This window comes from Molothrus aeneus, chromosome 19 (assembly GCF_037042795.1).
Source record: "Molothrus aeneus isolate 106 chromosome 19, BPBGC_Maene_1.0, whole genome shotgun sequence".
Taxonomy (NCBI): domain Eukaryota; kingdom Metazoa; phylum Chordata; class Aves; order Passeriformes; family Icteridae; genus Molothrus; species Molothrus aeneus.
This window is the reverse complement of record NC_089664.1, coordinates 2,442,396-2,462,990: the sequence shown is the minus strand read 5'-3', so window position 1 is coordinate 2,462,990 and position 20,595 is coordinate 2,442,396. Positions and strand designations below refer to the sequence as shown.

Genomic DNA, 20,595 nt, shown 5'->3' with positions numbered 1-20,595 from the left:
CCTCGCGCAGCCCCCGCCTTTCATTAGGCGGATTTGGAGCTCGTTAAAGCTTCTGCAGGAGAGGGCCCAGGGGCAGCAGCCGTGCCGATGTCTCCGGAGTCTCGTAATTAACGCTGGGTGATAACGAGGGGCTGATTAGAGGCGGGGTCGGGAGGCAGCGCTCGGTGCGCGGGGTCAGGAGGCGGCCCCGGCGCTGTTTAATTGGTAATTAACAGAGTCAGCGCTAACGAGGAACCAAATCTCTGTGACAGCAATAAATTCCCTTCCAGCTTTGCTCAGGAACAGCCTGGACAGTGGCCCAAAAGGCAGGGACAGGGTTGGAGGAATAGGGGGGAAATTTATCCCTGGATCAAAGGTGCCCTGCTGCATTCCAGCCTGACCCAGAAAAAGTGACTACACCCTAAATCCTGGCACATTTACCCAGAGACAGCAGGAACAGGAGCACACAGTGCCTGGAAAACTACTGGAACCCCGACAGATTTGAATTATTAAGAGCACCCCATCAGCCTCTGGGAGAGGAACTGCTCTGGGAATGATCCCCAGACAGGAATAAATTCGGGACAGTGGAGCGCTGCTGTGGGAAATGAGGTCGAGTTTGGTGAATAAATTATTTGCTATGAATAATTCACCCCGACCTAGTTGGAATGATTCTACTCTGGTTTAATTCTGCTGGCTTTGGAGAGGCTCTCCACAGCTTTCATCCCTCTCAGATCATCCCAGGAATGACAGAATCCCAGGATGGTTTGAGTTGGAAGGGACCTCAAAGCTCGTCCAGTTCCACCCTCTGCCATGGGCAGGACAGTGAGCAAATCCTGATACAGCAGGGTGATGTCAAAGAGGTTTTCTTCCCCCTTTTCATCTGATGGGATAGAAAAGACTGAAATTGATGGAATCACAGAATCATTTAGGATGGAGAAGACCTCCAAGATTGAGTCCAAACACTGATCCAGCCACCACTGACCCATATCCCCCAGTACCACATCCACATCTGTATGGTTTTAAATCCCTCCAGCAGTGGTGATTGCACCACTGGCCAAGGCAGCCTCTTCCAGGGCTTGAAAACTCTTTCTGTGACAAAATTCCTCCTGATGTCCAATGTAAACCTCTTCTAGCACAGCCTGAGGCCGTTCCCTCTGCTCCTGTCCCTGTTCCCTGGAGCACAGCCTGACCCCCCTGGCTGTCCCCTCCTGTCAGGAGCTGTGCAGAGCCACAAGGGCCCCCTGAGCCTCCTTTGCTCCAGGCTGAGCCCCTGCCCAGCTCCCTCAGCCTCTCCTGGGGCTCCAGCCCCTTCCAGCCCCTCAATGCCCTTCTCAGTGTGGGTGGCCTAGAAGTGAGCACAGGAATTTGGGTTTTTCCAGCCTCCTCCCCCAGCCCAGTGCAGGATAGAGCTCCCTGGTGCACCTCGGGCAAGCAGCAAAGCCACACGGAACTGCAGAGGCTGGTCAGGCTGACCAAGGAGAACAGTTGAGAAAAGGGAACCAGAAAACAGCAGAAAGGAAGGACAGCAGCCAAGGAGGCTGCAAAGAGGGAAAAATTCAAACAAAAACCAGTGTGGACGTGCTGAGAAGGCAACAAAGATGTGGGGAAAACACACAAAACCTCTGACAAGGACTGGGGAAAGTAGACATGGAAAGAAAAAGGGAGGATATGTGGGGCACAAGAGCTTTTGCTGGACAGAACAGTCAGGGGTTTAAAAACCAGAGGGAGAGGATGAAAACAGAGCAGAGACAAAGCCCTGGCTGCTGTTGGCACTGACTGAGCTGCACCTACAGGAGCAGGGGGGAGATGTCCCTCTGCAGGCTCTGGGGAGGGGTCAGTGCCCAGGGGGATTTCAGTGCCCTCCTGAGTCTCCCAGGGGGATTTCAGTGCCCTCCTGAGTCTCTCATCCACTTGGGAGCAGATTTCACATGAGGGACACCACAGGGGACACCTGGCAGGAGCAGGGCAGGGGGTGCCACATCCCACCACAGTCATGGGGGAAGGTGCCCAGCACCAACCCAGGGATGTGCTCATGGAGAAATGGAGGAGGGAAGGAGCAAAACCAGTCCTAACCCATGAGGGGTTAATTTTATCAGCAATAACTGGGTGAGAGATCAGCCCAAAGTGCAGCTTTAATCCATGGGGGAAATCCTGATCTTGTCTTAAAGCTGTATTTTGGAGTTCAGGGCTCTTTGATAAGGGGGAAATGAATGTGATCATCTCCAAACCCAGAGAAATCCAATGTTCACCCAGACTGGAGCTGTTTGAACCCATCTCTGCCTGTGCTTGTGACACAGACACAATCCAGAGGATTCTTCTGAGATGGGGAAAAATTAACGATGTCTTTAAAAAATCAGGAGTCTGGGTTATAAAAAGAAGCCATTCCTATGTACCCAGGTTCTGTGGGTTTGTTCTGTAGGCACAGACAAATTAAAGGAGATATCAGGAAATTCTCAAGCTGAAGAAATGCCTCTGGGCAAAAAGTCTGCTATGAAAACCAGCCCAAATCTTATTTTAAATGCCAGTTTTAACACATGATCTCTTTATCCCCTTTTGTTTTCTTCCTTTTTGAATTCTACAAGATTTAGGGAAAAAAGAAAGAGTTTTATCCTTCTGGTACAGCCCCAGAGCAGATCTGGTTGCCCACCTGCAAACACCTCCTTTCAGCAGGACACAGCTCTCCTAAACCAATGGAAACTCACAGGTGGCAAATCCTTGGATTTCTGTGGATAATTGGTGTCTAAAATAGGTGAGACCTGGAATTTTGCTCTAGTTGGGTTCCTCAGGCTCAGTTATGGTGGCCAGAAACAAATCAAATACAGCAAAGCCACCTAACTGGAGAGATTTAAGGTTATGTTTCATTTTCATTTTATTTTAAATCCTTTATTTAAATCCAGAAAGATCTTGTAGGAAGATTTATCTGAATTTCTTCCTGCCTGAATAAATCAGCCTCAGGTTTGGGTCTGGCTTGAGCCTCTTTCCAAAAATCTTGGGTTTATTTGGTCTCAGTGAAAAATCCCTCAGTACAGGAGGGGCTGTTGTGGTGTGGATCCTTTGGATTGAGTTTTGGGGTTTGAGGGTGGCTGGAGTGACACCAGCAGCCAAAAAATCCTGTTGGGTTTGATGGATCCCCAACCACACCAGTGATAAATGGCTCTGAGCAACCTCTCCCTCTAAACTGAGGTTCAGTGGTGAAACTTCCAAGGAACCACCCTGGAAATGGAAGTCTCCAAGCACCCTGAGAGTTGTTGGGAGGCCAGCCTGGCCTTTACTGGGTCTGCTCCATTTCCATCCGAATTTCCAGCCAGGCAGCAGCCTTTGGGATAGAATTCGTTCTGGTGGCCCAATTAAAAAGTTTTGCCAAATCAGCAATAGGCTGGAGTGATTTCTCCATCTCCCTGTCCTAAATGTTTTCTGTTAAAGTCATTTCTTCCACGAGGGTGTTTAAGGAGCCCTTCTGGTGTTGTCTCTGTTTAATTGCTTGCTCACTCCTACAGTACTGCCTACTCTAATGACTCCAATCTAATTAAGAGGAGGAAAAAACAACATTCTACTGAAGGGTTAGTGAGACAAAGAGCCTCAGGAAGAAAAATGGGGATCTCATGGGGGGTAATTTGCTCATTAGCATTGTCCCTCCCCAAATTAACCTAAATGGGAGGAGAATGAGAGAAAAGAGAGAGAAACACTGACAGAGAGCAGAGACATACTTAGAGAGACAAACTGATGTGCCAGAGTTTCAAAGACCAGAAAAAAAGATACCCCAAAAAAATGATATATATAAATATATAAAAATTAAAAAGAAAAAAATCAGAAGATCCAAAATCTTGCTTGGAAAGCAGAGAAAGCACCAGAAAAGTCCAGAAGAACAACACCAATGCCACAGAAACCCCACTTGAGCCACGGCACAGAAAGCTGGTGGTTGGGCAGGAATTCCTGGCAGGGTTTTCTACCTTATAGGCAACACGAGCTGGGCATTTCTTCCCAAGGCCTAGAGGTGGGGACATGTGTCTCAGCATCTCATACATGTCTGTGTAACTGATGCGCCCGCTGGCACCACAGGGATGGAGGCAAAAGCACCAGGACACAGAAATCCCATCGGATTGAGGCAGGGAAAACCAGGGAAGGGGTGGGGAAAAGGCAACACAATGGAGCAAATGAAAAGGGGGAGAGAGAGAAGGGAAAGCAGACAAGAAAACAGAGATCTGGTTAATCAGATTTCTCTGGGAAACAAAACCAAACTCAAGAGGTGGGGCAGGAGAAAGGAGGCTCCGCTTCCGTTGCTGTTTCGGCGCCCAACGTCTCCTCCTCCTGCAGGGGTGGCCCTGGGAATGATTGATGTCCCCTGGGAAGGACTGATGCCCCTGGGGAATGCTTGATGCCCCTGGGGAAGAAGGGGTGGCAGGGCTGGGTTGGGCTGGCTGTTGGTGGGGTGGGGGATGAAGGCTCCCCCGTCACCCCCCAGAGCAGCCAGGTCACCATGCCAGGGAGAGCTGGGGGGCAGAGTTATGGGACAGGGCTGGGGGAACACAGCCCAGCTTTCCTGCCAGGAAGCAGCACTTTGGGCTTGGGTGATGGGACAAGGGAGAAGTCAAACGTGGGGGTTTTGCTGAGGGATGTACTGGGACTGCTCCCACTCCCAGCTGAGGCTGGGATTCTGCAAATCCCTGCTCCAGCAAAAGCAGAGCCCAGCCCTGGCAGGAAGTGGGAGGAAAACCTGCTCCTCCCTCACTTTTCACCAAGCCAGCCTCAACTGGGAATTGCAGATGTTTGGGAAAAGTCCTTCAGAGCAGCCCATTGCTGAGGGCATCTCCCTTCAGCCCTCGATGGTGGTGGTGGATAAATCTTGGCCTGTAAAACAAGGGGAGCAAAACAGCAAGAAATTCCTGCTTCACCTTTTTTGTGCCTGTTGGAATTAGGAGCAGAACTGTGCCAATCTCCTTTTGTTTTCCCCATCTGAGGAGACCCAGGGATGTTATTAATAAAAGTTTAACCCCTGGAAAAGCAGGATCATGTCTTCATCTCTATACCAACAAAGAAAACCTAAGCACCCATTTAAACCCCCCTTTTCTGAGCAGGAACCTTCCCACCAGCCCAGCGCCCTGACACAGATCTCAGTTCCTATGTAAAGCTTTGATGGAGGAGGAGGAGAGAACTCACCCAGCCCAAAACATCTATTCCTGTCCCTGGTAACTGTGCAGATAAAATCCCAGCCCAGAGCTGATTTGGAGGCTGCTGAGAAACACAAAATGGAAACTGGAGCCCATGTCCTCCCCTGGTGCCTTCCTGCTCCTGGGCTGGGGTGTGGGGTCTCCTCTTCCTCTGCAGAGCTTTTGAGCTCTTAATCCTCACTCAGGTGTGGGAAACACCTGGGCTGGAGTGGAGAGGAAAAGGAAGCTCTGGGCTGGCTGCTTCCAGCCTTCTCCTTCATCCTCTGTTTTCCAAGAAATTCCCTGCCTGGAACTGGGTCCCCACTGATGCCCATCCCACGCTGACTTCTCAGCAAGATCTGTCCCAAATCCTCCACCTGGGCTCCCAAGCACAGGGAGCTCTCCCTGTGCCATGAGCAGGAGCATTCCCTGGTACCCATCACAGCTTAGAGACATCATTTAACCCCCAGGCCATCTCTGGCTGTGGCACCATGGAAAACTCATCCCTCATCCCTTATCTCTGCCCAGATCCAATGGTTTTCCAGCTCAGGAAGTTGATCACTCAACAATGCTACAAAGCCAAACCAAAGTTGCTGCTCCATGGAAACCCTGGGATGCCATTTCTCTCTGGAATATATTGAAGTGCTGGGATAATTTTCCCCAGGACTTCCCAGCTGGAGCTGGCAGGATGGAAGCTGGAGGGTTCCCTGTCCCATAAAACTGCCTGTCCCCAGCCAGCTGGGGTGTGGGAGGAGACAGGGAAGGGATGCATGGAGGAAAAAGGAGGCAGTCAGTCAATCATTCCTTTTTTCAGGCAGGGCATTGGTTACGTTGCACTTTTCTCTACTGGTTGCATTGGCACTCGGGAGAGGGAAGAGGGGATAAAAAGAAACAGAACCAGGACTAGAGATGCTGGAGGGATCTCTGAAATTCCAAACCTTGTAGGCCACCCTATGAGGGCACTTCTTTCCTAAGCCCAGGGGTGGAGCAATTACACGTAACAAATTGTACATATCCTTATAATGAATGCGGCAACTGGAAAGGAAACACCAGAGGTTATGACAGCAAAATCCAACTGGAATCAGCTTTTCCACAGGCAAACAGGGAAGAATCAGCTTTTCCACAGGAAAACAGGGAAAAATCAGTTTTTCCACAGGTAAACAGGGAAGAATCAGCTTTTCCACAGGTGAACAGGACAAGTTGAAAGGGCAAAACAAGCTGAAAAGAAAGGTTAGTCTGGAAAGGAAGGAGCCACTTTAACACACAGAGAGAACTTCCAACTGCTCACTCAACCTTATAGCTTTGGATTTTCCTCTGGGAAACCTTCAGTGCTGTGTGGAAGGCTTCCCAAAGATTTGGTTTCCTTTCCACTCATGTTTTACTTCCCTGAGCATCAGCCTCCAGACTCTGCTGCCCAACACCCAGAGCCTGCAGGTCACAAAGAGCCTCTTTAATGGATTATACCTGGTATTTTATTACAGCTCTTCAATGGATTATTGCCAGGATTCAAATTAGCTGCTTTAAAACCTTGGGAACCTTTCCCTGCCACTGTCACCTCCTACATAACCCCAGCAGGGCCATTCCTGGGCAATGAGGAATTTGCTGGGAGAGCAGAAAGTGTCACCTCCAGAGCCTGTTGGGCATTGGCACTGGGAAAATCCCAGTTTCAATACCAGAAGGAGAAACCAGACACCTCCTGGAAGCTTTATGGTCAGTCTCATTAACTACCCACAATAATTTCAGCTAATTAAACAGCAGGACTATATTTCTCAAACTTTTTTGTATAACCAACCCCTAGGTGAGAAGAGCCAAACTTCAAAACTACCTCTGAAGAAAAGTGGAATGCTTTGGTGCCTTAGGTTGGAAACGGGGCTGTGTGTTCTATCCCCATCTGTCAGAGCTGGGGCAGTTCTCTGCTGTCCATGGGGCAGTTTTTTTCTTGATCTCTCCCCCAGCCAATCCTCCCTGCAGGAGATCTCTGCTGTCCATGGCCACTGAGTGTCCCTGCAGGGCTGATCCAATTCCAGCATCCCATGGGGAGATGCTGCGCCCAGGGCAGGAGCCAAGCATTCCTACCTGGATCCAATGTGAGCCTGGCACAGCACAGCAGCCTTTGCCCAGTGCATTGCCAGAGGAGCAGCTTCTGCTGCCCTGCATGGCCAGAGGGAGCCCAGGCCCATCTCCAGCAGCCCTGGAGCTGCAGAGGAAAACTCCCCCCTTGTGCAGGATCCCTGCTCCAGCAGAACCACAGCTGGCACTGCAGGAGGGCTGAGCCCCCATGGGATGGGGCTGTGCCACCCCCTGACACACAGGGGACAGGGCCTGCTCTGACTCTGGCAGTGGATTTTTTTGTTTGTTTGCACTATTAAATTTGTATTTTTAAATTTTCCTAGTAGTGAACTGTTATTCCTATTCCCATATCTTTGTCTGAGAGCCCCTTAATTTCAAAATCATAATAATTCAGAGTGAGGGAGTTTACATTTTCCATTTCAAGGGAGGCTCTTGCCTTCCTTAGCAGACACCTGGCTTTTCAAACCAAGACATTTGGCCTCCCTGTATTTATTTTGGTACATTCTGTTAAGAAGACTGGAATGTTTTGGGAGAACTCCTTCAGTGTTGCTGCTTTTTGGGATGTGAAGAATTAAGGTCTATTCAAAGCTTTCCCCAGTCAAGTCCAAACTATGAATTTGAGAGCAAATGGAACCATGCAAGTCTTGGCTCCAGGCCTAATAGTGGGTCTAAAGAGGTTTGGGTTTACCTGAGGCACCAAGTTTACACTTTCCTTACACTTTTAGAAGGATTCTGGAAAATCAGGGTGTGGAAAACATGGCTGAACACTTCCATTGGCTCTCTAAGAGTCTGTGGAAAACCAACAGATGCTTTGCATTGGGAGATCATGGCACAAAATCTGGACAAACAGGGATTCTTTTCCAGATTCAGAGAATTCCAGAATGATTTGGGGTGGAAGGAACTTAAAGTCCATCCCATCCCACCCCCTTCCATGGGCAGGGACACCTTCCACCCTCCAGCCTGGCCTTGGACGCTTCCAGGGATGGAGCAGCCACCACCTTTTCTTTAAATCTGATTTTCCTCAGTGTCCCATTATCCCAGAGAGCCCAGAGCTCCTTTGGGAACACCTGCAGCTCCTCCTGAGTGCTGTGGGCATAGCTGATGGCAATGGGATGGCCAGAGCAACATCACCACTATATCCACAGGGTGGGCACTGGGAGAGGAACAAAACAGAGAAAGACCTCACTTTTTATATGTTGAACAAATAAAAGCTCCTAGAAATCCAATTTTGTGTTCTTTCCCTGATCATCCTTAAATCCTGTTTTCCTTACTTTCTTAATTAACTCCCAACAAACCACTCTGTGCTCCCCATTTCTCTCAGTCCCTCTTTTTTTTTTTTTGTGATCTCAAGGCTTTTTGTCACCCCTAAATCCAGCAGTTTTCCCCAGTAACAGTTTCCCAGTTACTCACCCCTAGGGAAGGTGGCACAGCTGGAATAACAGCTCCTAACTGCCTTTTTTTACTTCAATTTCAACAGTTTTTTCCTAGAAAAGTTTCCAGGGAGTTGGATTTTGTAACAAAACCAATGGTAATATCAGAAATAGGGGTAAAATACACATTAGGTTGTGTTTAAAATATTATCTATATAATAAAATATAACAGTTGTGGAGTATCTTTCATTTGGGGTCTCAAGCTAAGAAAAATGGATAAACACTGTAATTCCATTTTCCTTGGGATAATCAAGGAAGAGACCTTGGGAGAAGTGATCAGCTAGTGACCACATTCAGCTCAAATCATGGAATAATCCAATCATTAAATCAGTTGGGTTGAAAAAGACCTGGAAGATCAGAAAGGTCTTAAATCAAAATGCTTGAAAGCTCAGTTCTTGCTTAAAATGTGAAAAGATTTCAGATTTGTGGAGATTTTAGTCCCACTTCTGAAAATGTGATTTCAGTGGAACTGTTCACACTCAATAACTTCCCACCAGGGTGGAAAGGGAACAGGGTTAGAGAAAAAAAAAATAAAAACAAAAATCCAGAATTAGCATCTTAGTATGTGACATTTTCAGCATTAGCAGCTCTGGGAGTGGAAGGTTTGGCCCCTGAGTGACTCAGAGTTAATAGAGCGAGAAATCTTCCTGTAAACTCAGTGCTGGTGCCTCTTCTGGGTGGAAAGTTCCCGAATAAAAACATTAAAAATCCACATTGATCCCATTTTCCCCCTTGCAGGTGTGTTCCTCCTCCCAGGGATGTAGAGCCAAGGCTGTTTTGCTAAGGAGCAACCCCAAGTTTTCAGCCTCATTGAGATTTTCTAGTGGGAAGAGACAGGATTGGATTGGAAAAAGGGAAAAAGAAAAGCTTTTTGTGCCTGCTAAATCCCCACAAAGGATTTGCTGTGTCACAGACCTTGTGGGGATGAAAATCTGCCTGGAGATTACAAACTGGTAGTAAGTGTGGAGTAAATATTCAGGTTGGTAGTAGGGGTGGCTTGGAGCAGTTCAAATCCCCCACAGTTCAGAGAAATGCAGGTTTTTGGAACAAGTTTCCATTTAAAGTTAGGCTAAATCATTTGAAGTGAGATTTGAAAGCAGTTTAATTGCATCCTAGCAGGGAGTTTGAGATGTTGATTATCCAAACACTCCCTGCCTCTGTCTCTGCTGAAGGGAAACAAAAAAGAAAGGAAAGATTGGAAGAGCTGGGGGCATCACAAATCCAGAGGAGATTCATGGCACAGGAACTCACAGGGAGGAAAAAAGGGATCCAAAATTAGCAGAGCTTTAAATGAAAAAAGAGTCTCCCAACAGGCAAATTCCCAAATAGAATATCAAGGAATATTATTGGGACCTGGGACAGAGCATCCAGAAATGAGAATAACCCCATCACCAGGGCTGTGGTGCAGCAATACAGAAAAGCAATTTATTAAATCAGTCCTGCTCTAGAAGTGGTCATTGGGCAGGGCCATTCCCTCAATTTAAGAAAAAATTCCTTAATTTGGGGTCTGTGCTACTGCTCTACTGCCTAAGCCCAGTGTCCAGGTTCCCTGTGTCTTGGAAAAAAAAATTAAATTTAAAAATAAACTCCTAAAATAAAAATTGTCCAGTGTGAGAAAACCATCCCCTCCTTTAACCCACTCATAAATCAGGAATATTTTATCAGAGAATTAAATATAAGAATTAAACACTTCCAAACTTTGGCCCATTTCATTTTATCCTGATCTTTTTGCACATCTTAGAATCTCAACTGCAACTCCAGAGCTAAATATTACTCAAAAGGCCAAAATTCCCACGCAGAGTTTGATGTCACTACAAGGAGGCTTCCAGGAGGAAAATGTTGTGTTTAATGAGGAAAGGCTGTTTGAAAAAATCCCATTTTCCAGGGAACCACCCTGAGGCAGAGGAGCATCACATCATTCCCTGTGGGAGCGGGTGGGAGGATGGAGCAGAGCCTGCAGGACCTGACTCAGATGCAGCCTGAGGTGTCTGCGCAGCGTTTGGGAAACCACCAAGGTGGATCTCAATTAAAACAACGCTGCACAAATGAGGTGTGAACCTCTCCCACTCCCTCAAGTGCTGCCTACAGCCAGAGATTTGCGGATTTGCATCTCCGGATGGGATGCAGGAAGCAAAAGCTCCTTTTGGAAGTGCTAAATCGCTTTTCTCCAGGGCCATTTAGGCGGGCTCAGTGGAACTGAGGCTTTCATCTGTTCATTTTTGGCTGGGCTTTGCTTTCAGGGCTTGGCTGTGCGGAAGGAAACGCCCTTGCAGTGACACCAGGTCTGTTCCTCTCCAGCGCTCAGGGAATTGCAGCATTTAACAGCGGTGGTGCCCCAAATCCTGGGGCTGCTAAACGGGCTCTGAGCCTGCTTAGGTGCAGCATTACAGCTGCAGTGTCCCTCTGTCCCTATCCTGCTGTCCTGTCCCTCTGTCCCAGCCCGGTGTCCCTCTGTCCTTACCCTGGTGTCCTTCTGTCCCAGCCCGGTGTCCCCTCTGTCCCTACCCCGGTGTCCCCTCTGTCCCTACCCCAGTGTCCCCTCTGTCCGTATCCTGGTGTCCCCCTGTCCCTGCCCTGCTGTCCCCCTGTCCCTCTGTCCCGCCCTGCTGTCCCTCTGTCCCCGCACGTACCAGGCTGCCGGGTCGTACTCCGCCCACACCCGCACGAACTCGTCCAGGTGGTGCGGGCCGAGGATGGAGGAGTCCCGGGTCAGGTACTCAAAATTGTCCATGATCACTGCCACGAACAGGTTCAGCATCTGCGGGGATGGGAGGGGAGGGAGAGGGAGAGGAGAAGGGAGAGAGTGGCAGAGAAGGGAAGGGAGAAAGGAGAAGGGAAAGGAGAAAGGGGAAGGGAGAAAAAGGGAAAGGAGAAGAGCAGGGAAAGGAGAAAGGAGGAGGGAGAAAAAGGGAAAGGAGAAAGGAAGGAAAAGGAGAAGAGGGAGAGGGGAACAGAGAAGGGAGCAGAGAAAAGAGAAAAGAAACGAGAGCGGGAAGAGAGGAAAGGGGACAGGAGAAAGGAAAGGGGAAAGGAGAAGAGAGAGAAACAGAGAAGGAAAGGGAGAAAGGAGAAGAGAGAAGGGGAAAAGAAGGGAAAGGAGACAGGGGAAGGGAGAAAAGGGGAAAGGAGAAGGAAAATGGGAAGGGAAGAAAAATGGGAAGGGAAGAAGGGAAGGGAAGGAAAATGGGAAGGAAAGAATGGAAGGTAAAGAGGAAGGGGAATAGGAATGAAAAGAGAATTTTAAAAATTAAAATCTGGTAGAGAAGCATACATGATTCCCACAACTGGATGTTCCTACAAGGAGCAGCCTCACCCCAGGGAGAAACTCTTGGGACAGAGTCCTGGATCCCTGGAAATGCCACCGCTGTCTCCTCCTCTCCTGCCCATTTTTCCACATCCCCATCACTGGTGCTGCCTCCAGCATGATCCAGCCCAGATCCCACCTCAGCACATCCTGGGGTTCTGTGAAATGAGTGTGATGCTCCCAGGAAAGGCTGCTGAACTCAGACATTGTCCCACTGCCCTTCTTCAAAGGGATGGTATAAATCAAGACAAACCCCATGAATGTTTAATTCCAAATTTAGACCCCCTGTGAGAAGAAAGATAAACCCTTTCCCTTTAATGACTAAATGATCTCTTTGGGGATTTTATCAGCAGGATGATAAATGGGGTTTAGCAAAGCTGGCCTGGTAGTGTCTAAATTATAATTAGGGATGAGGAGGAGGCACAGGGGAGGGGAGGGGAAGGTTTGGGGGATCCACAGCAGCACCCCCACTTTGGGGGCTCAGGACTGACTTACCAGGAAGGAGCAGAGGAAAATGAACGACACAAAGTAGAAATAGGCAAAATCACTGCCACATTCCTTTTTGGTGAGGCCAGAGAGGGGGTCACAGGCTCTGTTGCTCAAGCAGGACAACATGATCTCGTGCCAGGCTTCCCCTGTAGCGCTCCTGCAACACCAGGGCAGAGGCTGAGTTTATCCACCCCTCCCCATGACAGCCACCCTGCAATAATACTGCACCCAATTAACCAAATTAATGAGGGGGAAGGTTGTGCCCAGGAGCACAGACTGTATTTACACTGGGAGTTGGAACAACTCATGAAAAAGAAAGGAGAAGGAACATTTCCCTCTGTTACAGGGGGGTAAAAGAAACCAGATAGGCTCAGGTAGGCTAAAAGCTTTATTGCTTCTGTGGAGAATATAACCAGATTGATTTAAACAAATCTGAGTAAACAGAGTTTAGATTGTTGCCTTTTGAACCTAGTGCTGGCTCTAAAGCCAGTGCAGAGGGTGGGAAATGAAACCAGGCTTTTCCACTGGAATCTCTTATTTCCTTTATCAGGCAGACAAATTCCAGCATGGGTTGGTTGGAATTGGGTCTCTTTTTCATCACAGTCTCCTGGGTGTCCTTCACCTGTTCCCTCCTCCCTCTCTGACTTCTACTATTGAGAGAAAAGAGCCAAAAGGAAAAACTTTGGAGTCCCAGTGAGTTTGTCCTCAAAATAAAGCAGTTCCTGTGAAGTGCACCCTTGGTTTGGAAGTCAGGGATTCTCCACGTGCACTTACTCTGAATTCCTGCTTCACTCAATTTTTTGCTTCCCAAAATTCCTTTTCTTTCCCTCAACATTGAGGGAAAAAAAGGAATTTTGCCTTTTATCCCCACAGCCAGCACACAAACTTTGGGAAAACTTTGGGAAAACTCAGTGCTCCATCTAACCTGGAATAATTTTTAGGCTACTCTGAATTACAGCAGATTTCCCCCCTTGTGCCTGGGTGCTAAAGTCCCATCCCCTTTGTGAGGAATTGTGCAGAAACCAGCTCCCATCCCAATCCTGCTGCCTCTGCTCCTCACTCCCACTGCTCTGGGACTGCTGAGGGAACACAAGGCTGAATAATGACCCAGTTTATTAAAATTCAGAGTTCTGAGCCCAGGGATTATTCTCAGCTAGAGAGGGCTAATTCCATTTCTGTCTGTCTTCACAGAAACTCCCAGGCAAGGATCCAGCACCAAGCACCACAGAATCCTTGGAGCTGAGCCTTGGCAGGGCTGGAAGGGGCTGCTGTTCACTGGGGGTCTCCACAGCTGGATGAGGAACATCTCCTCCAAAGTGCCCCGAGCTGGAGCAGGGCCTGCTTTGCCAGGTCTTGAAATGAAAATCTGTTCTTTAATTGATTGGTTTTCAACTTGAAAATGCTTCATTTGCAGGCAGGATGAAGCCAGAGGGAAACACCTGAATTCTGAAGCAGAGGTGAGGTTGGTGTAGGAGCTGGTGACTTCTGGTTATGCAAAAATTGCCAGTTAAAGCAATTCTCACTAAAAAAATAAAAATTGACCAAGTTTCAGGAGAGGAAACCCATCAATCAGTTGAACCAATGGGGTTCTGATGTGTGTTCAGCTTCTGCCTGAGTTGCCATGGGGGGTCACAGCTCTGGGTTTCACTTTGTGGAGGGGCTGAATCCAATCTGCTGAGGAGGAGGAAGCAGGAATGGATAATTTACACAAATCCCTATTTTAAAGGATGCCCAAGTCTGAGCAGCTCAACTGGCACCTGCACAAAGATATTTTTGCTGTTCCCCTACAAAGCAGAGGGTGTTTTATCCTCTCCTTACCTGAACAGGAGCATCAGGGCTTGGAGGAAGGTGCGGAAGTTGTTGTGCCGATTAATGGAGGTCTCATCATCTAAGGCAATGTTCCCAAATACCTGCCAGGAAAACAGAAGGGATTCAGCCAGCACATCAAGTGGAGCTGGAAAATAAGGCAGGGAAAAAATTTGTCCTCATTTAAAGGCTCTCAAAAGCTGGAATAATTTCTGTGCTGAAAAGGGAGATAAAAATGTGTAGTGGAGATCAAATACAAGATTAATGTGCTTTGTATTCACGAAGGTCCTTTCCTGCAGTTCAGCTCCATCCCAGGCCAAGAAAAGTTTATTATTTCTTCTCAGGAAGGTGCAGTGCCTGGGCTGCTCCCTCCTTTCAGCCTCCTGATGTGTCCATAGCCAGGGGAAGGGTCTTTTCCTGTGGGATTCACAGATGTCCAGTGCTGAAATGCGGTCCAGGCTCATGCCCACAGCTGGCTTGTCCAGCTCACTGGGGACACTTAACATAAAAACTGACAATTAAAGTAGAAAAAGAGGTCTTTTTTTTTTTTCATTTCTAATTTACCTGACACCAGACAAGAAGAGATTTTGCCTCACCCCAAATCAGTGCTGCTCCTGCTGTGGATGCAACAACCAACTGCACCCTGAACAAACCCAGGCTGCTTATGGGCAGAATGAAAGAATGAAATATTTTACCTGCATGCCAATAATGGCATAGATGAAGAAGAGCATTGCAATGAGGAGACACACATAAGGCAAGGCCTGTGGGAAAGGAAAAAGGGGGATTAATGACAGCAAATGCAAACATTGAATTCCCTGGCAGGACTGAGTTTTGTGGCATTTGCCCTTGTCTTAGGTTGGAAATGGGGCTGTGTGTTCTATCCCCACCTGTCAGAGCTGGGGCAGTTCTCTGCTGTCCATGGGGCAGTTTTTTCTTGATCTCTCCCCCAGCCAATCCTCCCTGCAGGAGATCTCTGCTGTCCATGGCCACTGAGTGTCCCTGCAGGGCTGATCCAATTCCAGCATCCCATGGGGAGATGCTGCGCCCAGGGCAGGAGCCAAGCATTCCTACCTGGATCCAATGTGAGCCTGGCACAGCACAGCAGCCTTTGCCCAGTGCATTGCCAGAGGAGCAGCTTCTGCTGCCCTGCATGGCCAGAGGGAGCCCAGGCCCATCTGCAGCAGCCCTGGAGCTGCAGAGGAAAACTCCCCCCTTGTGCAGGATCCCTGCTCCAGCAGAACCACAGCTGGCACTGCAGGAGGGCTGAGCCCCCATGGGATGGGGCTGTGCCACCCCCTGACACACAGGGGCACAGGTTGGATTCTGACTCTGCCAGTGTTGGTTTTTTTGTTTGTTTGGTTTGGTTTTTTTGCACTATTACATTTGTAATTTTAATTTTCCTAGTACAGAACTGTTATTCCTATTCCCATATCTTTACCTGAGAGCCCCTTAATTTCAAAATCATAACAATTTGAAGGGAGGGGGTTTACATTTTCCATTTCAAGGGAGGCTCCTGACTTCCTTTGCAGACACCTGTCTGTTCAAACCAAGACAGTCCTTCAGGTGTGGAACTGGGAAGAGGATATGAAGAATTCTGGCTGTCCTCAGGAGACAAACCCCTGGAGCCAGGTGTTCATGGATCACACAGCAGCCAGGGCTTTCCAAGGGCTCTCTCTGTATCCTTGGAAGCAGCAGCAGGGAAAACACAATCTGAGGCTCGGCAGTGAACACTGGAGCTACCAGCAGGCACTGACACTTTGTGTGCACCATTCAATGAACATTAATTGTTAATGACCTTGCTGGAAATTCAAGTCTGAGCAAAAAAAAAAAAAAATCTCCATCCCAGAAATGAGTTCCTGCTCTGAAACAGGCCCAGTTTGGGATCCCAGGAGGACAAAAAGATTCTGAGTTTTAGCAAGAAATCAGTGAAGACTGCAATGTAATTATGTCACCCAGGCTGAGAGTGACAGCTATTTCCCACTTGGACTAAATGAATGGGTAATTAATGCTTCTTAATTAGTAATAACTCAAAAATTGAGAAGTCTTGCCCTCAGGCCAGCCCCTGTGGTGCCTGGGGCAGGAGTTCTGCAAGTCAAGGGAGCAGGAATTGTAGAATAATGAAATATCCTGAGTTGGAAAAGACACCCAAGGATCGAGTGCCACTCCTGTCCCTGCCCAGCCCCCCCAGCAGCCCCAGCCTGGGCATCCCTGGCAGCGCTGCCCAAAGGCTCCTGGAGCTCTGGCAGCCTCGGGGCCGTGCCCATTCCCTGGGCAGCCTGGGCAGTGCCAGCACCCTCTGGGGGAAGAACCTTGCCCTGAGCTCCAGCCTGAGCTGCCCTGGCCCAGCCCCAGCCGTGCCCTGGCTCCTGTCCCTGTCCCAGAGCAGAGATGGGAGCTGCCCCTCGGGAGGAGCCGCAGCCCCGGGGAGCTCTGCCCTCACTCTGCTCCAGCTGAACAACCCCAGAGCCCTCAGCTGCCCCTCACAGCCCCTCCAGACCCTTCTCCATCTCCGTGTCCTTCCTTTGGACACTCTCTCACAGATTTTTCTTTCTCAGGTGCCCAAAGCTACCCCAGCACTGGAGGTGAGGCCCAGCCCAGAGCAGAGCGGGACAATCCCATCCCTGGCTCGGCCGCCATCGCTGGGCCTGAGGCACCCCTGGGACAAAACCTGGAGGAAAGCTGGGAAAAAGGGACTGCTGAACACCTCTGCTGGACACCTCTGCATGAGGGACATGGCCTGAGAGCTCTGAGCTGGGGGGACAGACAGACAAACAGCTCCTCATGAAGCCCAGGAATGTCCTGGCTGCTTGTCAGGGCCAAACTCTGGACACAGGATTTGAGAAGAGTTGAGATTGTGCTGGAAAAGGCTGAGCCCATTTTCCCAACATCCATCCACTCTCTCCTGACTGGGAACACCTCACACCTGCAGACCCCACAGCTCCCAGCCCATGAGTACTGGTGTGTCAGAGCCCAGGATCACTGCCACAAATCCTGGCTGCTCATGCTGTGTTCTCCTCCCTGCTCTGCAGAACCTGAGCAAGCCCCAGGACCAGAGTTAAAGCATCAAACAATGAAAAATGGGCTGCAAACCAGCTGAGAGCTGTAAAAATAACCAGCTTTGGGGCATGTGGGCTGTTCTAGATCTAGAAAACAGCTAATTCAATGTGATGAGGATTGGCAGGAGGAAGGGCAGAGGTAAAGGAAACAAGGCAAAGCAACTGCCTCAATTTCACAACAAAACCTCAACAAAACCTCATTATTTTAATCCTCCAATCATCAAACCCGGGCCTGTGGCTCTACAGCTTCACAGTTTGTGTTACCATAGCTCCAGGGGCTGGGTTTCACCTCTGTCAGATTCCACCACACCCAATTCCTGGGGCAGGTAATTTAACCTTACACTCACTGCAGGTGAAAAACAAGGCACTCATCAGTCAGGCCACTGCTTCTTTATGCAAATTCCTGAGCATCCAGACTTTGTCAGAGGAATTTTGGGGTAGTTTCAAGGGCAACCTGACTGTTGAAGACTTGCTGGAATCTGCATGAGCAAGCAGCCCTTCAGCCTCATCCTCCACAATGCAGTCTTCAGGGGATGGTCAGTGCTAACCTGCTCTCTTTTCTGTAGAAAATTAATATTCCTGCGGCTGGGCAGTGCTCAACAGCTCATTTTTAGCAGAATTAATATTCCTAGGAGTGGTCAGTGTGAGCCAGTTCCCTTTCAGTAGAATTAATAGCCCTTGTTTTGTGAACCAGTTGAATTAACAATTAATATTCTTGGTGCTAACCAGTTAGATTTTCTGCAGAATTAATATTCCTGTGGTTGAGCAGTGCTCACCAATCCTCTTTCCTGAAGAATTCCTGAATTCTGAATTCCTGTAATTGCTCTGTAGAGGTGCAGAGAAGCCGTTCCAAGGCCAGGGAAGCTCTTGGATCCTCACTGGAAGATGCTCCACGTGCACCAAGCACGACCCTCTCCCCAGAACCTCTCCCCACATGGCCAAGGCTCACCTTGAAGGACTGCACGAACGTCCAGAGCAGGATGCGGATGGTGTAGCCCTGGCGGAGGAGCTTGATGAGCCTGGCTGCCCGGAAGAGCCGCAGGAAGCTGAGGTTGATGAAGTTGTCCTGTGGAAAGTAAAGGTTTTGTGTCCTTCAGAAACGACCGCGATCCGAAACCACAGCCCGCAAAAAAGAAATTAAAATTACCAGCTTCACGATCTAAGCAGCAAATCGGCCACCAGAAAACCTTCCAAAAGAAACATTCGTCAGTGCAGATCACTCCACATGCAGCAAGAATGAGAAAACCCCTCTCCACAAGAGCCCTCCCCTCTGCTACTGGCTCAATGAGAGAAAAGGAAAAGGCCCTGTCACGCTGTCCTTGGAGGGCTGATTTGCTTAGAGCAAGGCAGATTTTCTCCCCCTCAAGACTCAGGGAGAGGGGGATGGTGCCAGATTTTCATTTTGAAAAGGAATGAGGTTGGTTGAAAGTCTTGGTCAGCTCAGTTTTGACAGGGAATTGAACTTAAGCCAAGACACTGGCAAGGGACAAAGAAAGGCACTGTCCAGTGAAGATTCAAACATCCTTGGAAGAATGAGGATGTTTTCCAACCTGGAGGTTTCCAGTGTTTGTACAGCATGGAACTGGACAGGTTTGCCAAGGAGAAACGGCACCAGAAGATAGTTTGGAAGATGGATCAAGGGCAGCGAGTCAATAGGGGAGGTGGAGCTTTCACCAGCAGGAAGATGCCTTAGGAACCTGCTGGTTTTCCAAATTCTCGTTAAATGTGTCTGCACAAGTGGATCAAAGAACTGCTGGAGGCAGGTTCTGATTTTCTTTTGTTTTCTAGGATTCTCCCCACCCCTCACCCCATTTTTTTTTCTTTCCTTCGGGGAAAAGAGGATTCTTGCCCCAATGAGCTAATCTAGAGAGGGTTCTTTCCAAAACAAAACATGCAAAAGCCAGATCCCTCTTGCCCTCCTATTTTAAGGAGATGAAAAAATATTCCCTGTTTCCATAATTCACTTTTTTGTGGCTCTCTGATCACAGCCACTTATTTGACTGAGTGAGCTAAAGAGAGAAAATATCCCACTTTAAACTATTGAGCAGTGAAGCAGCAAATATAATAATAAGGAGCTCTGCTTGGTAAAGATGAGCAAAAATTTCCCTTGGATTATTGTTTTACCAGAAGTCACTTTGAACTGACCCACATTTCTTGCTCATTTGGCTACAGAGCTCATGCTGAAATTGGGGGGCTTGTTGGATCTATGGATTCTTTCAGTGCCAGCTCAGTTTTGGGGCCATTAGCATTGCATTCCACCAATCCCATCAAAGAGTTCCAGAACTCAAGTCTCAAGCATGCACTCGGTTTCTCTCATGTTAAAAACACAAGCAGCTCAGACCGAAAATCAGACTCGATCTTCAAATAAAGAGAAAAGAGAAAAGCACAGGAATGTTCAATGAAGGAGCAGACAATACTGAGCTCATTCAAGCCAGCAACAGAAGCCATCTCTGGCAGGCAAAGCGCGAGCGAGGATTCCCCTGGGTTGGGCAGTACAACAGGCACTGAAAATGTCCAGTTTGTCCCAGCATCAGCTCCAGGTTTGTTTTCACAGCGCTTACCTTCCCTTCACAACAGTCCAGCTGCACTCACCTGAGCAGGGCAGGGCCAGGGAGGGGCCCTGGGGCAGAGCTGGGGCCCAGCTGGGTAATGGGGACCATCACTAATGGGGTTCTTCTTCCCACTGTGAGCCGGGCCCAGGGCAGGGCAGAGGTTTAACCATGAGCCCTTTTAATCAGGAACATCTCCCCAGCAGTGGGAACTAGATCAGCCCTCATGTGTAATGCTGGCAGCACTTAGGCCTGAAAGTCTGATTTTAATTTCAGAGCAATGCTCAAGCCAGATTTTGCTGTGCACAATCCTTAGGCTCCAAGGAGGAGCAGGGGCACAGGATCCATCTCTGCAGGATCCTGTAGGATCTCCCTCCTCTCACATAACTGCAGCCCAGAAGCAGAAGCATTGTCCTGCTCAGGCTTTGCTAAAACCTCATCAGCACAGCTGCCAGGATGTTTAAAACCTGCTTTGGGCTGGGCTCCTTGCAAGCTGAGCTACCCCAGTGCTACCATGGAAAATGGACAGAAATGCAAAAAGGGTTCAAGACTGTGCAGTTATGTCTGTCATCCCCTCATTCCCTGGGATTCAGATGGACAAACAGTCCATAGATTTCTTTTTTCCCCCCACATTCCCTATTTAACTCTGGCATTGACACTTCCTAAAGAGCAGTGAAAGGCTTGGCTCGGTGTGGAGCCACTCCCAACCCAGGAAAATCCCCCTCCCACCACCCTGGGATGTTGGAAGGGCCGTTCTCAGCACTG

The 20,595-nt window shown here is 48.7% G+C and overlaps 1 protein-coding gene across 4 annotated transcripts in view; it reads right to left on the bottom strand.

Moving 5' to 3' along the window:
- Positions 1-20,595, bottom strand: part of CACNA1B (calcium voltage-gated channel subunit alpha1 B) — a 329,048-nt gene that overhangs the window by 27,790 nt on the left and 280,663 nt on the right. For 3 of the 4 annotated variants that reach the window (XM_066562637.1, XM_066562638.1, XM_066562639.1), the window contains 6 exons: positions 18,231-18,347; positions 14,921-14,986; positions 14,238-14,329; positions 12,426-12,576; positions 11,257-11,384; positions 3,930-4,026 (listed from right to left, as the gene is read on the bottom strand). In XM_066562637.1, the coding sequence (XP_066418734.1) occupies positions 3,930-4,026; positions 11,257-11,384; positions 12,426-12,576; positions 14,238-14,329; positions 14,921-14,986; positions 18,231-18,347 (651 nt within the window). Of the gene's footprint in view, positions 1-3,929; positions 4,027-6,064; positions 6,162-11,256; positions 11,385-12,425; positions 12,577-14,237; positions 14,330-14,920; positions 14,987-18,230; positions 18,348-20,595 lie in introns of all 4 variants that reach the window. The other variant, XM_066562640.1, reaches the window with a different exon arrangement.